Genomic DNA, 18,925 nt, shown 5'->3' with positions numbered 1-18,925 from the left:
GAGAGAGTGAGCGCGTGTGAGTGAGCGCGAGCGCGGATACTGTCAGGTAAAGAGCTGCCGTCTCTCGGTGAGTTGCAGGCAATGCAAGGAACAGATTTACTGTAGCAATATTCCGAGATGAGATCCTTTATACAAACAGATTAACTATGTTCACATAACTTGGATCCAGCCTCGGAGTTCATCAGCGAACGTGGGCGAACAGACCGCTGGAATTAACGGGAAGCTCAGTCGTCGTCAGCTGGCCGGGGGAAAAGCCGATCATACCACCCGGCTTCCGGGGATTCAGGGGCCGCATCGGTTGACGGCAGACGTCGGTCTGTAGCTCCGGGGGGGGGGGGAAGACGGGCGAATATTCACATCATCGCCGACATCCACCTCTTCGTTTCATCCACTTTCGAGATGTCGAGAAAGCTACAAAGAACAGAAGTCTGCGCTGACTGCAGTGCGCCAGGTAAGGAACAGAAAAAAAGGAAAACAGACCATGGGACTGGAACAATGCGTCGATGGGGGCGACGTGGTGGGAGAACAAGGCCGAAGTTGCTGTCATTGTCAGAGGGTCTGCAGAGCAGGAAAACGGCCAGGGCTGCAAAGCGTCGTTTAGGCCCAAAATAAACACTGGAAAAAATAGGCGTGTTGCCACAACGGGAGAATATCTCTAGCTAACAGCTGCTCAACGTTAATGTAAACCATTGAATAACTTGATAGGTATATTTATTTGACCATGGCCATATGTAAGAACGAGTAGTTTATTTGGGGCAGTTTAAGATCCCATTGTCAGCTTTATGCTGCCTTTCCACTCGAAGAGACGTTTGTTTTGATTTTCGTGACCGGGACAGACTTCCGAACACGTTAGCTTAGCTTGGCTAGCGAGCTGGCGATTTTGAGTCATTATGCAGCTGTGTGATAGAAGAATTTATGGTAGAGTGAATGTCCTAAGATATAATAATACATTTATATCGATGGACAGCTATCATATTGTTAGCACTTGCCCGTGGCTTTTGGAGTTCGTGCTTTTTATACTGCTAGCTTAGCTATGACGTTAGCTACTTTAGCTAACTTTTGCTAAACGCCAAGTTATTGCCAAGCTGATTCAGCTAAAGCGTCAGCGACCAGTCAGTAGCTTTAACAACAATTTGGCTTAAAAAATACAGTAAAGTATCAAAAACTTAATTAGAGTTTCTGTTTGTTTAACTTGATAATTTTAGAATATCTCCAGTAAAGTTAAGAAATAAAATAGTGAATTAATAGGAGTAAATTCAGTTTACAGTCATCCTAAGTTGGAGCACAGTTCAACATAAACCTGAAATGAGCCATACCTGTAGTTGTACCTCAAAATCATTTAAAAGCCACCTCAGTTCTATTAATCTAGTACAACACAAAGTTGTTGTTGTTGTTTTTAAAGGAAAAGGGACATAATTTCTAGCTTCACCTGCCTTAGCTTTCATCCATACTGTTCAGGGCGTAGTGATTTCCACTACAATGGCCATCCATAATTCTAGCTTAGTTTCCAACCCACTTCTCCTTTGGCCCCATCTGTGTTTGTTAAAATCTGAGTTAGAGTCAATGTCAATAAGACCCTTCGTATGTAGCCCCAAATGCACGTGCTGTTTCAGTTCAATCCCCTTGATCATTGGTGATCTTGTGTGCCTTGCTTGCGTTCATTCATGTATACATGTGCAGCAGCTGCTCTTATGACAGCTGCGACCCCTGATAACTCTTAACTGTCTAATAGGGCTGGGTATCGTCACTGATTTCTAGAATCGATTCAATTCCGATTCACAAGGTCCCAAATCGATTCGATCCACGATTCGATTTAATTTGATTCGATTCGATTCGATTTAAATCTGGGAAATTTTGACAGTCAGAAGTATAATTCAGATCAGAACATTTACATATTTTTGTATCTATAAAAAGGAAGCTGACACTCGCAAGACTTTATCCAAGGTGTGAGCATCACAGCAGATGCCTTTGTGTCAAAGTAGCTGAGGATAAAACACAGAAAAACATGAAGGTTTTCCTGGCCTGGGATTTTATAAAAATATTCTGCAGTACATCAAAAACGAAAGAAAACCATTAATTAATGAACATTACCTCTGACGTTACAGCGGTTTTATTAGACACACGGCTAAGCATTTTGCATTTTGAATAATATTAAAAAGTTTAAATTTGTTCAGTATTGAACAGCAGAAATGAGGTTTTCTTTTCGGAAGAATGTAAAAGGGAAAAAAACAGCGGCCGACAGCGCTGTAAACAACAGTAGACTTGTGCGTAACAAGCAAGCGAATAATGAAGAAAGCGAAACTGTTCGAGAGAGGTAGAGAGGGGGAGGGAGAGAGAGAGAGCTGCGCATCGCAATGGAAGCAAAACAGTAAAAGAGTGAATTCATGACGATGTTTATGTGAAGCGTTTGGATCTTCTTTTGCTGCTGGTTCGGTCAATATTGTTTGGAGAGAGATCAAACTAACAGCTTTAGAATCAGCGCATAAAGGGCGTGAACACAAAGCGCGGACCCGGATCAGCGAGCTGTCGGCTTTCAGCCCCGACTGTGAGAAAGGCGACATCTAACTGATTCTGATCCGCGGGTCGCGCTGTGTGTTTAAGTCTATGTGCAGAATCCCTGTACCTGCTCTCATTTACTGTTTGGTGGTTCTTGAAATTTTGTGAGATGTCACCAGAGATTCTGGCATTTCGGACAAAATAAATTTATATTAAAAAATCGATTCAGGATTTTAATGAATCGATTTTACGTTATCCAAGCCAGAATCGATTTTAATCGATGAATCGATTATAAAAACCCACCCCTATGTCTAAATGCTGCAGTCCAGCCTTGCATTGTACACCTTGCTGTTATTACTTACTAACATGCTTCAGCACCTATTTTCCTTTTCTGGTTCCCCTTGAGTTACTTTTTACATACTGATGAAACCCCAGCTGAACTCCTTTCGTTGATACTATATTAACTTGCAGAATAATTAAATGCACATTATCTGTGACATATTAGTTATATTTTAAAGCTTTAGTTTATTTACTAGACAAAATAAGGCATTCACAATGGTAGATGGCTTGTTCGCGTACCTGTTACTAGCCGTGCATTTCTTCTACAACCATCATCTCTCTGCATGCAGCCCCTCCTTGCGACTTACGCACACACGCACGCAGTGCTTTCTGCAAAATGCTGACCTAGCCCCTGGTGACAGGCCACCTCCCTACTACCCAGCTTTGTGTCATACTGGGGGATAACTCAATGGCATGGCTACAAAGGACGACTGATACTCCTTTTCGTAGCCAAGCTTCAGGAGTCTTTAATGTCACACCATGGCAATCTGCACAGTTTACGGGCAACAATGAATCACATCGTCACTATAGTAAACTCTTTATTTCGCACAGATGCATTTGTTTAGGAAACTGAAACTCTTGTGCAACTATTCACAGAAGAGAACAGCGGGGTTGAGTCGATATGTCGTGTTGGTGTCCCTGTCAGGCTTTGCTGTTGTTGCTGTGTTTGGTTAAAATTAGAAGTAAGATGGAGTAAATCCGGCAAGCTGACACTTAGTACAATTAAACACTGTATTAATTGTGTATATATTGTGATATACACCAAACAAGCCTGAAGCTAACTCGTTAACGGCCAAAGTATGCAGATGTGTGCAACATGTTATCTCAGTGTTTAAGAGTGGAGTGTAACACAATTTTAAAAACTTGCACTCATTTGTAGCATATGTTTTTGTGCAGGGTTAGCTGACACTTATAAAAACAAATGCTATACTAGATTGATGAATTAGGCCAACTTTAGGCAACATTATGCAGCAACATGCTGCAGATTTCACCAATACAGCACTGCTAATAGCTTAATGGCATAGCCTCATATTGATTTAGCAGACCAGGCAGATAGCCTAGCCTGTGGGAGTTTTTTTTAATATTTATTACACAGATTAAGGAATTAAATTGCTGAGGCCTTTAAAGCCTACGGGGCTGCTGTTCTAAACTGAGCTATTGCTTTTTTCAAAGCCATTTTGCATTTCATATTAATTTTTTTTCCCTCTTTTTTTCTATGGGCAAAAAGACTTAAAGCACGCCGGTTCATCTGATGATGGACTATTTTAGCTCCATTAATACCCTAAGCCCAGACAGTTTTTATCCCAGGCTGAGTGTGACCAACACACATTGTAGATATGTGTGTGCGTTTGGGCGTGAACAGTGTGCATGTAAGTGTGCAGATGCTTGTTTTGATACTGCAGACTGTGTTAGTTGTGAGGCATTCATCGCGTCAGGGTCCTGAGGGCATAAACATAACCCAGACTCAGTCTTTCAGTGTCATTGGACTGGCACTGGCCTTTGCTGCTGCCCTTCACTTCCTCACCTCATTTGCACCCATTTAGAGATATGTTTCTTCTCTTAGGTATTAAAACAGGTTTCTTTGTCAAGCCATTGTAATAAACTAGTAATATTTAGTGGTGGCAGCAAAGTACAACTTGTCTCATTCCTAGCTGTTTATGACTGTAAGGTGCAAGCTAACGTGTATATTTGTAAAAATGCTATTTATAACTGTTTCTTATCAGACTTGCACAGTTCTTCACAGGAATATCTAAAATTGATTGCAATCAGAGCCTGACCAAGCAAACTGATATTATAAGCCAGTATTAACTATTTGCTCATCGGCTTTAGCGTTTATAACAGATGATAAATGAGAATAAAAAAGTAAAAGATAAAAGGGAGAAACACCCTTCAACTGTGTTTTGAGTGTTGCATAGTTTGTCAACCAGAGGGCAGTCTGCAACACCAGCTGATCTGGGCAAAGTCGGGGAGAGCGTTAATGAGTAAATACATACATGCACATAATGAATGTTAGGGAAATCACTTTAATATGTAATATGCCTAAAAGAAAAAAAAAAGACTATCTGATATATGGAAATGTCGAATCATCTGTCCATCAAATTTAGGATCACGGAGGGGCTGGAGCCTATCCCATGGTCATAGGGAAAAAGGCGAGGTACAGCCAGCTTGGACAGGTCGCCAGCTGGTCGCAGGGCTAACATATAGAGACAGATAACCATTTGCACCTATAGGCAATGGGGAGAACATACAAACTAAACAGAAAGGCTCCGGCCAGATGGGCTAATTTGAGTCTCAGACCTTCTTGCTATGAGGCAACAGTGTTAACCATGTAGCTGTGTCCACATAGTTGTGCTTTCACATGATTCATTTCTGCATTATTTAAGTCAGTTTTCAGAGTTAATATTTAAAAATGTCTAGTTCTTGTCTTTTCAATAACCCAGTTTTTATTCAAAATTCTCTCAGTTATAAAAGCCCTTTGATTTATTACTGACATATACATCCTGCTTTACTCTTAATGTGCATAATACAAACCAGGTGCTCATTCAGCTGAGAAATGTATAAAACTTAGAAACTTAATTGGAATATCTGTGACAGGATCACTGTCTGGTACTCATCTTTATTTTATCCATCATGTGGTTTTGCTCAGAAGCAGATAAAAAGACCTATAAAAAAAGACGCACATATGTTTGACTTGATATTGACTGAAGCCCAAAAGAGTAGCAGTGTAGGTAGACTGCATCTCTTCCTTGGGAAAAATGGCATTATAGTTGTGTAGTAAACTGTAATTTGGACCACCCACGTCATAAATCGTGGATATTTATGAGTATGTTCGTGTGGCCTGGATGGAAAGCACTTAATATTTTTAAAAATCTCCAAAATCTAATTATCAGTCACAGTGTGCTTATGAAAATCCTAATGCTTTCTGTGTATTTCTGTCTGTCAGACCCGGGCTGGACCAGTATCAACCGAGGGGTCCTGATTTGTGATGAATGCTGTTCGGTCCACCGCAGTTTAGGCCGCCATATCTCCATAGTCAAGCACCTGAGGCACAGCGGATGGCCTCCCTCCCTACTGCAGGTAAGTCTGAGAAATGAAGAGCGAAGGAATGAGAAACGGGGAAGGGCTTGTGAGACAAACGCAGTACCCAGAATAGTGCCACCGAAAGAAGAGCTACTGCAGAAATCTTAGTCAGCTCAGAAGATGCAAATCCACAGTACTGCAGTTTGTGTTTATTTTTTATTTGATCATCTAGTTTAACTTTGATCTGTGAGTCTGTCTGTACTCTTGTTGTATATCTGTGTTCGTCTCAGTATGGCCTTAATGCAGGTTTAGGTGCTTAGTGCTGCTTCAGCTTCATCCTGTAATTAAGGAGGCATGAGGAGTGTGGGAGTTTTTGGCTTTATTGGTTTTATAACCAGTTTTGATTCCAGTGTAGAGCACAAATGTGTATCAGGGTTGTTCTGCAGCTTTACTGAAGATAATTTAGATTTATTTCGTAACACATTATATGTGTTAGATAATAGTTACAGAAATCACTGTGACTGTGAGCTATATGATACTGAATTATGAAAATAAGCTGTTAAACTAATTTCTTCCAATATTTTCTGGCCAGTCCAGAAATTATGTTTCAGTGATGCACTGGAGTCATAACACTGATGTAATTTTAAAACATATAGAACTGCATTAGCATCAGTAGACCCCAGGAAGTCTTCTACTTTCTGAATGTGACTTTTGCATGTTGTAGAAAAGCATCGTTTTCATGAAACATTTGCTAATGTTAGTAAATGTGATGGTCTTGTGACCTAAAGAAATACACACACACACACACACACACACACACACACACACACACACACACACACACACACACACACACACACACACACAATCAATGTATGGTGGTTCCGGCCCTGTGCACCTCTAAGGGTATTTGCACACGTGCGGTTTTTGATCCGTTTAAGTCAAACTTGGTTCATTTTCCTTTTTGGTGTGGTTCATGTGTGCAGGTGCAAACACTGTAATCACACTCAGGTGCAGACCACAACGACTGCACCGAGAACCTTTGGAGGGGTTTATGGTGTGAATGTGATCCCACCTAGATCCAAACCAATTAGCAAGTTTGAGCTAAAAACATCCAGCAGCCACACAGGGTTAGGGGTTAGAATCTGATAGATCTGCAAATGCTAATGAAAGTAAATTCTGTTATAGTCCAGAACACAGCGCCTTCTTCCAGACACATCTGGCTAGTAAGCAGACTGAACATTGTCACGTGGTTTGTAGTGACACATTCTGGTTCACTTGGAGTTCACTTGGATTTTTCTCTGCGTGAAAACAAACCAAAGCACGGGGGAACGGCTACAAGTTTACCGACTCATTAACTGATTTGAACCAGAGTACGAATCAGATGTGAAAACGCCCTAACAGCAGGTTGTCTGTGGATGAACGGGTGACAGAGTCATGGGCAGCGGAGGCTCACTGGAGAGTGAAGGTTGGACTATGTGGTCTGATTCTACAAACATTCTACTATAGCTCACGTTGCTGAAAAGGTTACTGCTGTCAGAATACACAGAGCATCACAGTAGGGCCTCAGCTGTAGACCAGACAGTGCGCCCATGCTGACCCCAATCAGCTGCTGAAAGCACTAACAGTAGGCACATGAGGATCAGTACTGGACCACAGAGCAATGAAAGAAGGTGGCCTGGTCTGATGAATCATTTCTGCACCGCGCAGCTTGCAGGACTTCAATGTTTAAACTTAAAGGTTTCTTTGCAATCTGTTGCTAACATCTTGGTACCAGATACCACAGCACACAGGGTCCAGTGGAGTCCGTGCCTGGATGGGTCAGGGCTGTTTTGACAGCAAAAGGGGGACCAACACAATATTAAGCAGGTGGTCATAATGAGCTGATCGCCTGGTTGTTGTACAGAAAAAGCTTCTAGATTGATAATCCATTTCTCAAATTGTAGAGGTACTTTATCTTCATAAGAAACTGCCTTCCCATGATTGGGCGCACAGTCGTAGCATCTTCAGTAGACAGCGTCTCCAAGCAGAGAATATTGCTTTTTCTTTTTTTCAGGATATTGAAACCTAATTTTCTGTGATTAACAGTCAGTTTAGCCAGAGGATAACACATTTTTCTTCCGTGTGACAAACTCCAAACACACTGCTTTACACTGACTTTAATAAAACATGCTCATGACAGCAAACCATCACTGAGTCACTTCTGTGTGTGTGTGTGTGTGTGTGTGTGTGTGTGTGTGTGTGTGTGTGTGTGTGTGTGTGTGTGTGTACGCGTTTGTGTTTCAGATGGTTCAGACCTTGGCCAGTAACGGGGCCAACTCCATATGGGAACACAGTCTCCTGGACCCGGCTCAGGTGCAGAGTGGCCGCAGGAAACCGAACCCCCAGGACAAAGTCCAGTAAGTATGCTCTGCACGGGCTCAAAATCCACATTAGGACACAGAGAAATTATTGTCCCTTTGTAAGCATAATTTTTCTCTCTCTCTCTTTTTTTTTGACTGGTGAAGAACAATTGCAACTAGTATTTGTTTCTAAGTACATTAGTGCATTGTGGGCTGAAATATGGCTTTGGGAGAGTCATGAGATCGGGACCCGCAGGAAAAATATTTGCTCATTTCTTTTTCACCGGAAAATGGAGGTTTAGTGTGAACTGCCTCTTAAAAACCTCTGCAGTGTTCATCAGATTTATTTCTTTATCCATTTATGTAAAGCAAACTGGGAAACTAGGCATAACCCATCAGTTCGGTTCACTGTAGAGATTATTTATTACTGCTGGGGGGCTGTTTGTCTGTTATTACAGCACTTTCTGTGTCTGTACCTCACAGAGAAAGGCGCCTGATCTTTCTATTTGATGAGAGTGAGGGGGTGAGAGAGAAAAATGAAGTCAAATCAAAATGACCTTACCTCTAGTGGGGCTTCAAATCCCTCGGTGGGGCGCCATATGCACTTGCAGTCATGATGCTAAAACGCATTTTCCTGTATAACAGGGTTTATTGCATGAATTGCAGTTCCACATATTTTGTCCTCGAGTGTTCTTGTTTACCTTTGAGGCCTGGGCTTTTGGTAACCATCTCAACTTCCCCTCCTGTGCAGTCCCACCAAGTCAGAGTTCATCAGAGCCAAATACCAGATGCTCGCATTCGTGCACAAGCTGCCCTGTCGTGATGACGACGGCGTCACCACTAAAGATCTCAGTAAGGTAAGAAAACGTAAACACAGCTGCTGACTTGAATACGTGCGACACTTGTTTTTTCTTGATAAACAATTAGAGAATAATTTAACTCGACTTGTCATCTGTAGACCTATAAGCATGCTTTCTTTTATCCGCTAAGTGAAGGATTCTGCACTTGTTTGGATGATAACAGAAAACCAGTATTGTCTTTAATCTGCGCTCTAATGTTACTCTGTACTGAGCTGATGGGTAGGATGTTATGAGTTCAGGTTAATTAGCCTATACTGACACAGCTATACTGTGGAACAGCAAGTCTAAGCACAAAGGTTGTTTCCTTTATGAATGTCAGTAGCAGACGTTGCACATAAGCATGCACTCAGGCAAACACACACAGATGCTCTTTTACTTATTACCCCCCCCCCCCCCCCCAAACCCAGCAGGGAGTGATCTGAATGACACAGCAGGATGCAACAATCATCTCTAGCGCTGTGCTGCCTCTATGGGCTAATAAGGGAATTCAGTTTGTTTCCTTCTCTCTGTGATGTTTAATCTTTCCGCCCTGACTCCCCCCGTTTCTCTCTCTCCTCTTTACCTGTCTGTTTCTCCCTCTCTATTAGCAACTTCATTCAAGCGTGCGGACGGGGAGTTTAGAGACGTGTCTTCGGCTCCTGTCCCTCGGCGCTCAGGCCAACTTCTTCCACCCGGTCAGGACAAAATAAATCTACCACTGACTCACATTTTGTCTTGTGCTGTTAACTTACTCTCTTTATGCCAGGCGTCTCTGTTTGTGACTGTGTTTCTGTGTGTGTCCCACAGGAGAAAGGCACTACCCCACTTCATGTGGCAGCCAAGGCAGGGCAGATCTTGCAGGCTGAGCTGCTCGTGGTGTATGGTGCAGACCCTGGATCGCCTGACATTAACGGACGCACACCTATGGACTATGCTAGGTACAGGAATTTGAAAGCACAATTCAGTAAATACAAAACCTGCATTTAGACCCTGTTCAGCTCTGGAATTGAGTCATCTAATGGTAAACACAACACAAGTAGAATCATTTCATGTGCGCGTGTGTGTTCCAGGCAGGCGGGCCATATAGAGCTAGCAGAGCGTCTGGTAGAGTGTCAGTATGAGCTGACGGACAGGTTAGCCTTCTACCTGTGCGGTCGGCGTCCAGGTAACCTAATGCACCAGTTTTTCTTGTTTTTGTTCTCCTCTTCACATGCCTTTAAGCACAGCAGTTAACCTCAGTAACGTACTGTGGTAGATTTTTGTTACTTGGTTGTTACGTTTTTCTCTTCTCTCCCAGATCACAAGAATGGCCACTATATCATTCCTCAAATGGCAGACAGGTATGGACCAAATGATCATTTTTATTGTCTTAAGTTGATTATGAACAGCTGCAAGTCTGTTGTCGTTTAATTGCCTGAAAACAAATATCTACATGATTAAACTTGCAGCTGCCAAACTTGCCTTACTTCTGTGACTGCTTAATTTCTCTGTCTGACATGTATGTATTGATATAATTTAGTGTTCTGACCACAGGGTGGCACCAAAGCCCCCACAAAGGAGTTAGGTAAAGGAAGTCTTTATTAAGCTGTCTGTTCACTGTGAATTTGGTGAGGTAGATACTTGAAGCGCGCTTGGTTAAGTAATGCTGAACTGCAGCGTGGATTTGAAAGACACACGAGTGCTCAGGCCATGACACATCGAGTTCAGCATTTCTTAGCACGGCTTCTTTCACTTGTTTGATGGGCGCTGGGTTTTCTCAGCTACAGTTCAGAGATGTGTTGCACCTCCAGATCTGTTCGTTACTGAAATGGGTCTTACTTCTGTGCTGTCATCTTAACTCCACTTGCATCTGTTCTGTTTCTGGTGAATGGTTCCTCTTGTTAACAACAATTAAAGCTGTTTTCATGTGGCTTTTCTTCCCCTTCTTTCTGTCTGTTTCTCTTGTTTTTCTCACTTCTGTTCTCCATTTCGCTGTGCTTGGTGGAGTCAGAGCTCGTCCTAAGTGCCCGACACAGAGGTATCTTTACTTTCCTTGTTCTTTTTTCCCCCAGAATCTCTTTCTCCCCATCGGTCCCCTCTCTGTATACTTCCATCTCTCATGTATCCCACAATGCATCCAGCTTTTCTTGAGTGGCATTGAACAGTTGTTTATAGATTATAAAGCTGTAAAGATTTAAACAGATGTAAACAATCAAGAAGTCTTGTAACTGAAAGACTGTCGAGTGTTTGAATCACACCAGGCTTTTTCGCATATTCAAAGTTTACTTCCGCGTGTATCCTTAGTGACATCTTTGGCCATAGCGAGAGCATATTTAAAGAGTTTCAGATCAGTCTTTAAAGCTTCGAATCTCTGTAATCTCACTGTGTCACAAACTTGACACCCTTACAGCATAATATGTGAAAGCCAACTCACATTTATATTGCTGTTGTTACCTGACCAGCAGTCACCAGTAGAACAAGTTGTCCCGCCTTCCCTCCTCATTCTAGAAAAAACTCCCTTTCCACCTCCACCCCTCTCACTTTTTTTCTTCCATCTCATATCTCCCTCCCCTGTCCCCTTCCTCCCTGCGACTTTATTCCACTGTATATTTATGATGCCTTTTTGATTGTCATCTTCTGTGTTTTTGTTCTAGTCTGGACCTCTCAGAACTGGCCAAGGCTGCCAAGAAGAAGCTCCAAGCGGTGAGTTGAATTTACATAGCTTATGGTTATAATGTCAAAAGCAACAGGCTGTTGTGTTTTGGGGGGATTTGTTTTTTTTTAAACAGGTTCTTGAAAGTAAAAAAATAAAAAAATAAAAAATACAAGAAAAGAGTTTTTGTTGGGTGAAAAGAAAAGTTGTTGTCACAAACAGATTTTCTGCTCATAGCTGTTTGTTCTCTCCATGTCAATCTGAGAGATTGTTATTAAATTCATTTTATTTCATCTGCTCTCTCTGGTTTGTCACGCTGATGCTTATTGTTCAGCACGTGCTGTATCTATATAGACATGTAGAATAAGACCCGCTAATGTCAATTTGTGTGCGCATGTGTGGCAGCTCAACAATCGGCTGTTTGAGGAGCTAGCAATGGACGTCTATGACGAGGTGGATCGCAGAGAAAATGATGCAGGTGAGCCTTATCGCTTCCTTTATACCCTCTACGACTGTCTGCCTGGGCCTGTGCGTTTGGGCTTTTTCCCCTTTGTGGACCAATTGATGTTGAAACAAACTAGAAAAATGTAAAAACTTTTGAGGAAAAGTTATGGGAGTGAAGCTGATATAAAGATAAGAAGCGCCAAAGAAAGAGGAAGTGAAATGAAGGACAGGGCGACGAGAGAAGGGAAAAACTGCTAAAGAGGAAGGCCAAAATGTTTTGAGTGAAAGAGGGGGAGGAGAATGGAGCGAGGAAGTGCCTCGAAAATTCTTGAGTCTCTCTCCTCCTCTTCGCTCTTTCTCTTTTTTCCTTCTCTTCTCTCCCTTTCCTTCAGTATGGGCAAAAGTCAGAGCGCGCTTTCTGACTGAAGCACACAGGTAAGTAGCAGGGATAGACTTGTAGACACACCACCAACAGCACACACAAAACTGCACTGTAAGAGATTCGCTGTACTTTGTTTATATCTCTGTGGATGTGTGGTGGATGGGCTGCGTGTGGTTGGATGTGGGCGACCTTGTTGTTTGAACGCGCACTCACAGATTTATTTTCTGCTTTACGTTTTTGTCTCCAGTGTGGCTTACGACCCAGAACCACAGCACTCTGGTAACAGAACGCAGCGCAGTCCCTTTCCTACCAGTCAACCCCGAATACTCTGCAACGCGCAACCAGGTAAACACGCACATACTTGTATACGTTTGTAATGACTGATTTAAAGGAACAGATAGGGGGGGAAGGAAAAAAAGACAAAATGGAGATTTCTTATTTCTTAGATAGGCAGTTTATGTGTTTGTTGGGGGGGGGACAGAGAAAGGAGTGTGAAATTAGCAGTGGCTGTTCCTCAGATGTGAGAGTGTAATCTTTCTGCACTCTCTCTTTATCTCTCTAGCTCTCCCTGTGAGGTAGAGAGCGAAATCTCAAGTCCACTTACAAAGTTTATAGTCATCTGAATGGCTCATTTTTGGTGTAAACACTCAAACCCAAGTGTACACACACACATACAAACAACTCCCACATGGCCACGTTTGCTTTCACGTGATTGGGCAGTTCACTGTGGTCAGAGGCTCCTATTTATGGTCGAAAACAGAAGAAATCACATCTTTAGAGTCGAACTTCTGTGAATGGTTTTACACTTTGGTAGGAGCTGACCTTCTTGTGCTCTTATGCAGATGCCTGGACGCTAACCTAATTGTAGAGTTTATGTTCCTTTGCACATGTTGTGTTGCTGTGTGTGTTGAGAGTATGACTGTGTTTTTCCACAGCACATGGTAACTGACCACAGCAGTCACACAGGCACTGAACCACTGACTATGGGCCCCATTGTATTTGTCTCATACTCAGCTCATGATTTTAAAAAACAAAAATGCGGAACTGAATTTCAGGCTTTGATGCCAGTGTTTGTGTGCGCATGTGTTTGTGTAACTCCCGGCTTGTTCTTTTCTCAGGGCCGCCAGAAGCTCGCCCGTTTCAACGCCCGGGAGTTTGCTACCCTCATCATCGACATCTTGAGTGACGCCAAAAGGAGACAGCAGGGAAAAGGTCTTAGCCCTACTGGTGAGACTGGGAGGGAGGGCTAGACTTTAAACTTTGAAGGCAGTGCCATCTAACCTGATTAATATGCACGATGCATAGATATCCATTTATTGATTTATACCAGTGTGCAAAAGTCTGCAAAGCATAAAACCTTAAAACTTTTAAAATCACCTGTGTCGCAGCAGCAGCACAGTTATAAGAGAATCATTCCTGTGTGACAGTTTATTCTTACATGAAACGGTCAAGTACGACACACAACTGTGTTATTACTTTAAGCACTCCCAGGAGAAAGATCACGTTTGAGAGAAGAGCGAGTGCTAATATTATGTGAAAGAAAACTGTAAATGGGCAGATTTTTCTTCTCCTTGTTATCAGACCCGCTGGACCTGGGCATCGATGATGACCAGCACGACTACGACAGTGTAGCTTCTGACGAGGACACAGACAGCGAGCTCACCACCCAGAACAACAACAACACGCAACGTAGCAACCGTGCAAAGGTATACAGCATGACACACTTTTTTTTTTCTCTAAATAGCTACCCTTTACCCCACATTTCTGTGGCTTTCATACTTGTTAATCACCATTTTGATGTGTTTCCTTTCCCTCTATCCCTGAATTTCATTCAGTCATATTAGTAAGCAAAGCTTTTCCACAGTTTAGTGGCTTGAATGACTGCTTCTCCCAACATGCTTTGCGGAAAGTGGCCGTACTCATGGCTGCCACATAGCTCCTGAGTGACATCATCAGCTATTCTGGGTCCCTGTCAGACAAGGCATTGTTCATGCACAGAGAGAGCATGTGTAATGGGAGGGAAAAGAGAAGGAGACAGATTTAAGAAACAAAAGGAAGGAAAAATCATGTGGGAGGGGTAGAAGTGAAGCTAAACCAGTAACAAGCTTCTTTTCATGCTCAGGGTAAAACCCCGCCAAGCTGGAGGATCTACTCGCCTTTAAATCCAAGGAAATATATGGATTTGTTGTTTTACGGTGCTCACAGCATCGAAGAATTGTGTGTTCTAGTATGAAGCAGGGGGTAATAGAAGTAGTGGTGAATGAAGCACAAGCAGAAGGCTATAAAGTGTAGTTTATGAAAGGTGTATTTATTGGTTTAATTCCAGGGAGTGGTAGAGGGCTGAATCTGAGCAGGCTGTGGGGTGGCAGGAAGTGAGTGGGAATATTGAGAGCAAGAACTAAAGGTCTAGTGTGTGTGTGTGTGTGTGTGTGTGTGTGTGTGTGTGTGTGTGAGAGATCCTACCTTCAAGTTAGGCCTCTTCTTGCCTCAAAGCCACGGCTGTTTTTTTTTGTTTTTTTTCCACAGCTTAAAAAAAATGTATAAATTACAACCACATTTAGAACCTTGTTAATGCATGAATTTCACTAAATACAGAATGTATTGAAGGAGTTCAGTCACAACCCCTCCCCAAATCTTTCGACCCGTTTGACCTCCTGCCTTATATGTTCCTATCGATCCAGAGTATGGACTCCTCAGACTTGTCAGATGGTCCCATCACCCTGCAGGAGTATCTGGAGGTGAAGAAGGCTTTGGCCTCCTCAGAAGCTAAGGTGCAGCAGCTGATGAAGGTTAACAACAACCTGAGCGAGGAGCTCCGGCGGCTCCAGAAGGAGGTAGGAGGAGTGCAGGTGGAACGAGAGGATTAGCAGTGACCATTCAGACTAATAAAGGGTTTGCTGCGTGGCTTCTTAGAAAGAGAATACAAAATGAATAGAAGTTGGAATAAAAGATGTGCTTGGTAATGATGACTAGAAGACACGAGGCAGATTGGTAAAAGAGATGGGGCAGTTGATTCAGACAGAAAGAGGGTATAATGATGGAGAGACAGTTGAATAAATTAATATCTTTGCAAGATGATTTTTCCCCGTCAGGGTGTTATTTACTTTTGATGGAGCTCATGTGCTGTTCATTGTTGCATCTTTTTTTTCCCCCGTGAGTCATTGTCATTTCCCTAATATGTTCATTAGCGACTGGCTTAAGTGATTCATTTATGTGTTCATCTTCTCATGTCACTGAGGATTTAATGAAGATTTGAAACAAACATAGAAAAAAACACACTGCAAATAACAAATGTGTCAGATTAGGGCGCTAGGCAACAGTACCTCAGGGCAGATGATCCTACAGTTTCCCCTCATTGACCCCTTGAACACAAACACTGTATTTTCAGGTATGTACTGTAGCCCTCCACCCCTTCCCTAAGACCCAGTCCCAGCTTATTGTAGTGTAATACCATGTGTTGCATCCCCCCCCCCTCAATACTGACTTAATATGTGAAGCCCAATATGAGCCTGAATATGGATGCTTGTTTTTGACCGTTCAGTTGACCCCCCCCAATTCCCTTCAACCTTCCCATGTTCCTCCCTCCATCCCTCCCTCCATTGTCTCATCCCTCCCTGCTGCCTTCCTCCTCTCCTTTAGATCACCCGGATGCAGACAGAGAACAGTGCGCTACGGAGGGGCCAGCAGGCTGGGGGAGCAGCTGGCCATGGGGTAGGGGGACCTGGTGGAGGTGGGGGAACAGGAGGCCACTGGGCAGTGGGTGGGATGCGAGGTGGAGTGGGTGGATTTGGGCCAGGAGGGGACCCACCGGTGCTTTCGGTGCCCTCCTCGGCCACCCCCCACTCCCACCCTCACCGGAGGGAACGCCAGGCCTTCTCAATGTACGAGCCAGGGGCGGCCCCCGGCCCCACGGCCCACGGTCCCCCAGTCCTGGACTCCCTAGTGCCCCGCCTGCAGCCCCTCAACACAGCCAGCGTAAGTTAGAACGGCCCTGTCCCCTTTCCACTCACCACCTTCGCCTCGGTGGCTCTGATTGCCTGTCTTTGGCCTGATTAAATAGGTGATGGTCTGATCCTGATCTTTACATTTCCCCCCCTCTTCTTTCCCCTTGCATCTCAGTTCTCAGTCCTTCTCTTTCAAAAGATCCAGTTGTGCACGAACCCATTTTTAAGGGAAGTTTTGTAATGGTTTAAAAAGATTTGTTATATTGAGCTTTAAAACTGCATAAATGATGGAGTGCATACGTGTGACCTGAAGGAGAAAGATGGGAAAGAAAAACAACAAAAAAGGACTGTTTCCTCTGTTCTGCTGCCTGGCAAAAGCCTCTGATACACCGCTGCATAGCCTGCTCTGCACACTTTGACCTTTTCAAACCCCTTTGACGTCTTTGCTGCTGGACAGTTGCTTAATCTGGAAATGCTGGGATCACACACACAGATGCACAGAAGTTCATTTTTGTTTCACCGCCACTTTAAAGAAAAGATATAATAAAATTAAAAAAAAAGTTTCTCATATTGCAGACAACCAGGTGAGCAGTTCAGCAGCATTTAGTTTACAGCACGTTAATAGAGCTACAGAATGCAGACACATCTCACCGCCGCACCAAGTTGGTGACTGTTTCTTCACACAGAGATTTACCTGTTTGTCTGTTTTCTGTCTGTCTGTTTCTTCACCTGTCCGTTCTTTGCTCACTGCAGTGCAGCCGTGCATCCTCTGGATGTAAGCATTCTGTCTGTCATTGCATTGTTTGCCATTTCGTCTTTGAGTTTGTAGTATTATCTCACAGTATGTAATTATGCATTTTGTTTTTCAGAGATCAACATTAGTATTGAGTGTGGGTAGTCTCTTTTTAGATGCTGTGTGCCGTGTGTAAGTCAAGCAGAAGAAGCTAGATTAGTTGACAGTATGTTTGCTTCCTGTTAGATAAGCAGCGAGGCATGTAGTGTAGAAAAAGATGATGGGCCGTTGAGTTGTTCAGTGCTGCTCTCACTGACTCGTTTGCCTTGTTTTCCTGCTGTTTATTTAAAAAGAAAACTTCTTCTCTATGTCCCCACGCTTCTTTTCCCCCCTGCTCATTTCATCATCTGTCTCTTTCTGCTAATATTTCAATTTCTTTTTAATCTTCTTTCTGGCCTCACCCATGCTCCTCCATCTCTCTCTCATCCTCTCTCTATCCTTGTGTTCCCTTTGTCTTCCCAGGTAAGGAAGGGCGGCTCAGGGAGTCCATATCTGTCTGGATCTGCAGAGATGGGTAGATACATGGTGAGCTGCTGCTGTTTTGGCTCTTCATTTCTTTTTATGATCCTCCACTTAATGCATTCAGAAAGTTGAGATTATTGGCTTACATTGTTTTATCCAAACCAGCGTCTCATGGGTCTGTTGCTGTTGGCCCTAATCCTGAGATTCAATCACAGAATATCCCTCATCCCATTAGAATTACCCACATACTAAATGTAGTGTAATATCTGTCCCATTTAATGGACATCAGTGGAAACCATCTCAATTACATGGAAACAAATGAAAATTAGAATTTTGATTGAAGAGGTATACTTACAGGACATGATGTGTGGTGATTATTTAGTTCCTGCTGTGTTTTTCTTCCAGGTCCCTAAACCAGAGAAGCACGGCAGTGGCACCGACAGCGACTACGACAACACACAACTGTACGACGCCTCAGTAAGGTCAGTGTTTGAATGTAAATCTGAAAAATGTCCTAGCTTTCTAAAACCAACTTTTCTACTTTTCTAATGATCTTATTTTTTAAATGGATTCACAGAAACTGTTTTCAATTACTTATAACACAAATGTGGAGGTAGCAGTTTTTAGTAAGAAACGAGGGGCACAAGCTGTTGACATAATGCCACATAAGGACTGTAAATGCTCATCCATGACCGTCACCTACTGTCCTCGATCTGAGGTTTTAATTGTTGCGCGGGTAATGCGTTTCCCTATCCAGTATGGGCCGCAGCAGTGAAGAGGAAGGCCGTGGGGAGCCTGAGGAGGGTGGGGAGGGGGGTGAGCCAGACCCCACCTTACCCTGCACAGAGGACGTCATACTGAAGACTGAGCAGGTGACTAAGAACATCCAGGAGCTGCTCAGGGCCGCTCAGGAGTTCAAACACGACAGGTAGGTGAAAAAATGGTGGCACAGTCCTTTTCATCTTAAAATAAAATGCATAAAAATTACAAATCTAATCGTGTCTTACAACCAGCCTGTCAGACATTGAGTTAAGCTAATGTTATGCTTATTTTTTTCTTGATTTCAATCAGAAAAAACCCTCAATATCAAATCAGATCATAGCAATTCACAATCAGTTGATGTTGACATTATGAGAGGCCGAATCACAAAGATGTGAAAGAAAGACAGAGGACAGAAACAAGAGTATACTCGGGGTGGAAATATAAGACCATGTATAAAAACTGTAAACGG

General features: G+C 43.0%; 1 protein-coding gene across 5 annotated transcripts in view; it reads left to right on the top strand.

Annotated features, from left to right (window-relative positions):
- The first annotated feature begins 13 nt into the window (after positions 1 to 13).
- git1 (G protein-coupled receptor kinase interacting ArfGAP 1) overlaps positions 14 to 18,925 on the top strand; it is a 27,360-nt gene continuing 8,448 nt past the window's right edge. For 2 of the 5 annotated variants that reach the window (XR_191601.3, XM_004567014.4), the window contains exons 1-19: positions 14 to 451; positions 5,780 to 5,913; positions 8,143 to 8,255; positions 8,950 to 9,055; positions 9,646 to 9,732; positions 9,845 to 9,975; positions 10,108 to 10,202; positions 10,335 to 10,377; positions 10,557 to 10,601; positions 11,671 to 11,719; positions 12,075 to 12,147; positions 12,743 to 12,840; positions 13,614 to 13,722; positions 14,077 to 14,201; positions 15,177 to 15,329; positions 16,135 to 16,470; positions 17,695 to 17,757; positions 18,100 to 18,176; positions 18,452 to 18,622. Coding sequence is in view for 4 of the 5 variants with exons in the window: in XM_004567014.4 (XP_004567071.1) it covers positions 400 to 451; positions 5,780 to 5,913; positions 8,143 to 8,255; positions 8,950 to 9,055; positions 9,646 to 9,732; positions 9,845 to 9,975; positions 10,108 to 10,202; positions 10,335 to 10,377; positions 10,557 to 10,601; positions 11,671 to 11,719; positions 12,075 to 12,147; positions 12,743 to 12,840; positions 13,614 to 13,722; positions 14,077 to 14,201; positions 15,177 to 15,329; positions 16,135 to 16,470; positions 17,695 to 17,757; positions 18,100 to 18,176; positions 18,452 to 18,622 (2,060 nt within the window). In the remaining variant the exon portion in view is untranslated. Of the gene's footprint in view, positions 452 to 5,779; positions 5,914 to 8,142; positions 8,256 to 8,949; positions 9,056 to 9,645; positions 9,733 to 9,844; positions 9,976 to 10,107; positions 10,203 to 10,334; positions 10,378 to 10,556; positions 10,602 to 11,027; positions 11,055 to 11,670; positions 11,720 to 12,074; positions 12,148 to 12,742; positions 12,841 to 13,613; positions 13,723 to 14,076; positions 14,202 to 15,176; positions 15,330 to 16,134; positions 16,471 to 17,694; positions 17,758 to 18,099; positions 18,177 to 18,451; positions 18,623 to 18,925 lie in introns of all 5 variants that reach the window. The other 3 variants (XM_004567016.4, XM_004567017.4, XM_004567018.4) reach the window with 3 other exon arrangements.

The sequence above is a fragment of the Maylandia zebra genome, linkage group LG14 (assembly GCF_041146795.1).
Source record: "Maylandia zebra isolate NMK-2024a linkage group LG14, Mzebra_GT3a, whole genome shotgun sequence".
Lineage (NCBI taxonomy): Eukaryota > Metazoa > Chordata > Actinopteri > Cichliformes > Cichlidae > Maylandia > Maylandia zebra.
This window is presented reverse-complemented; position numbering and strand designations above follow the sequence as displayed.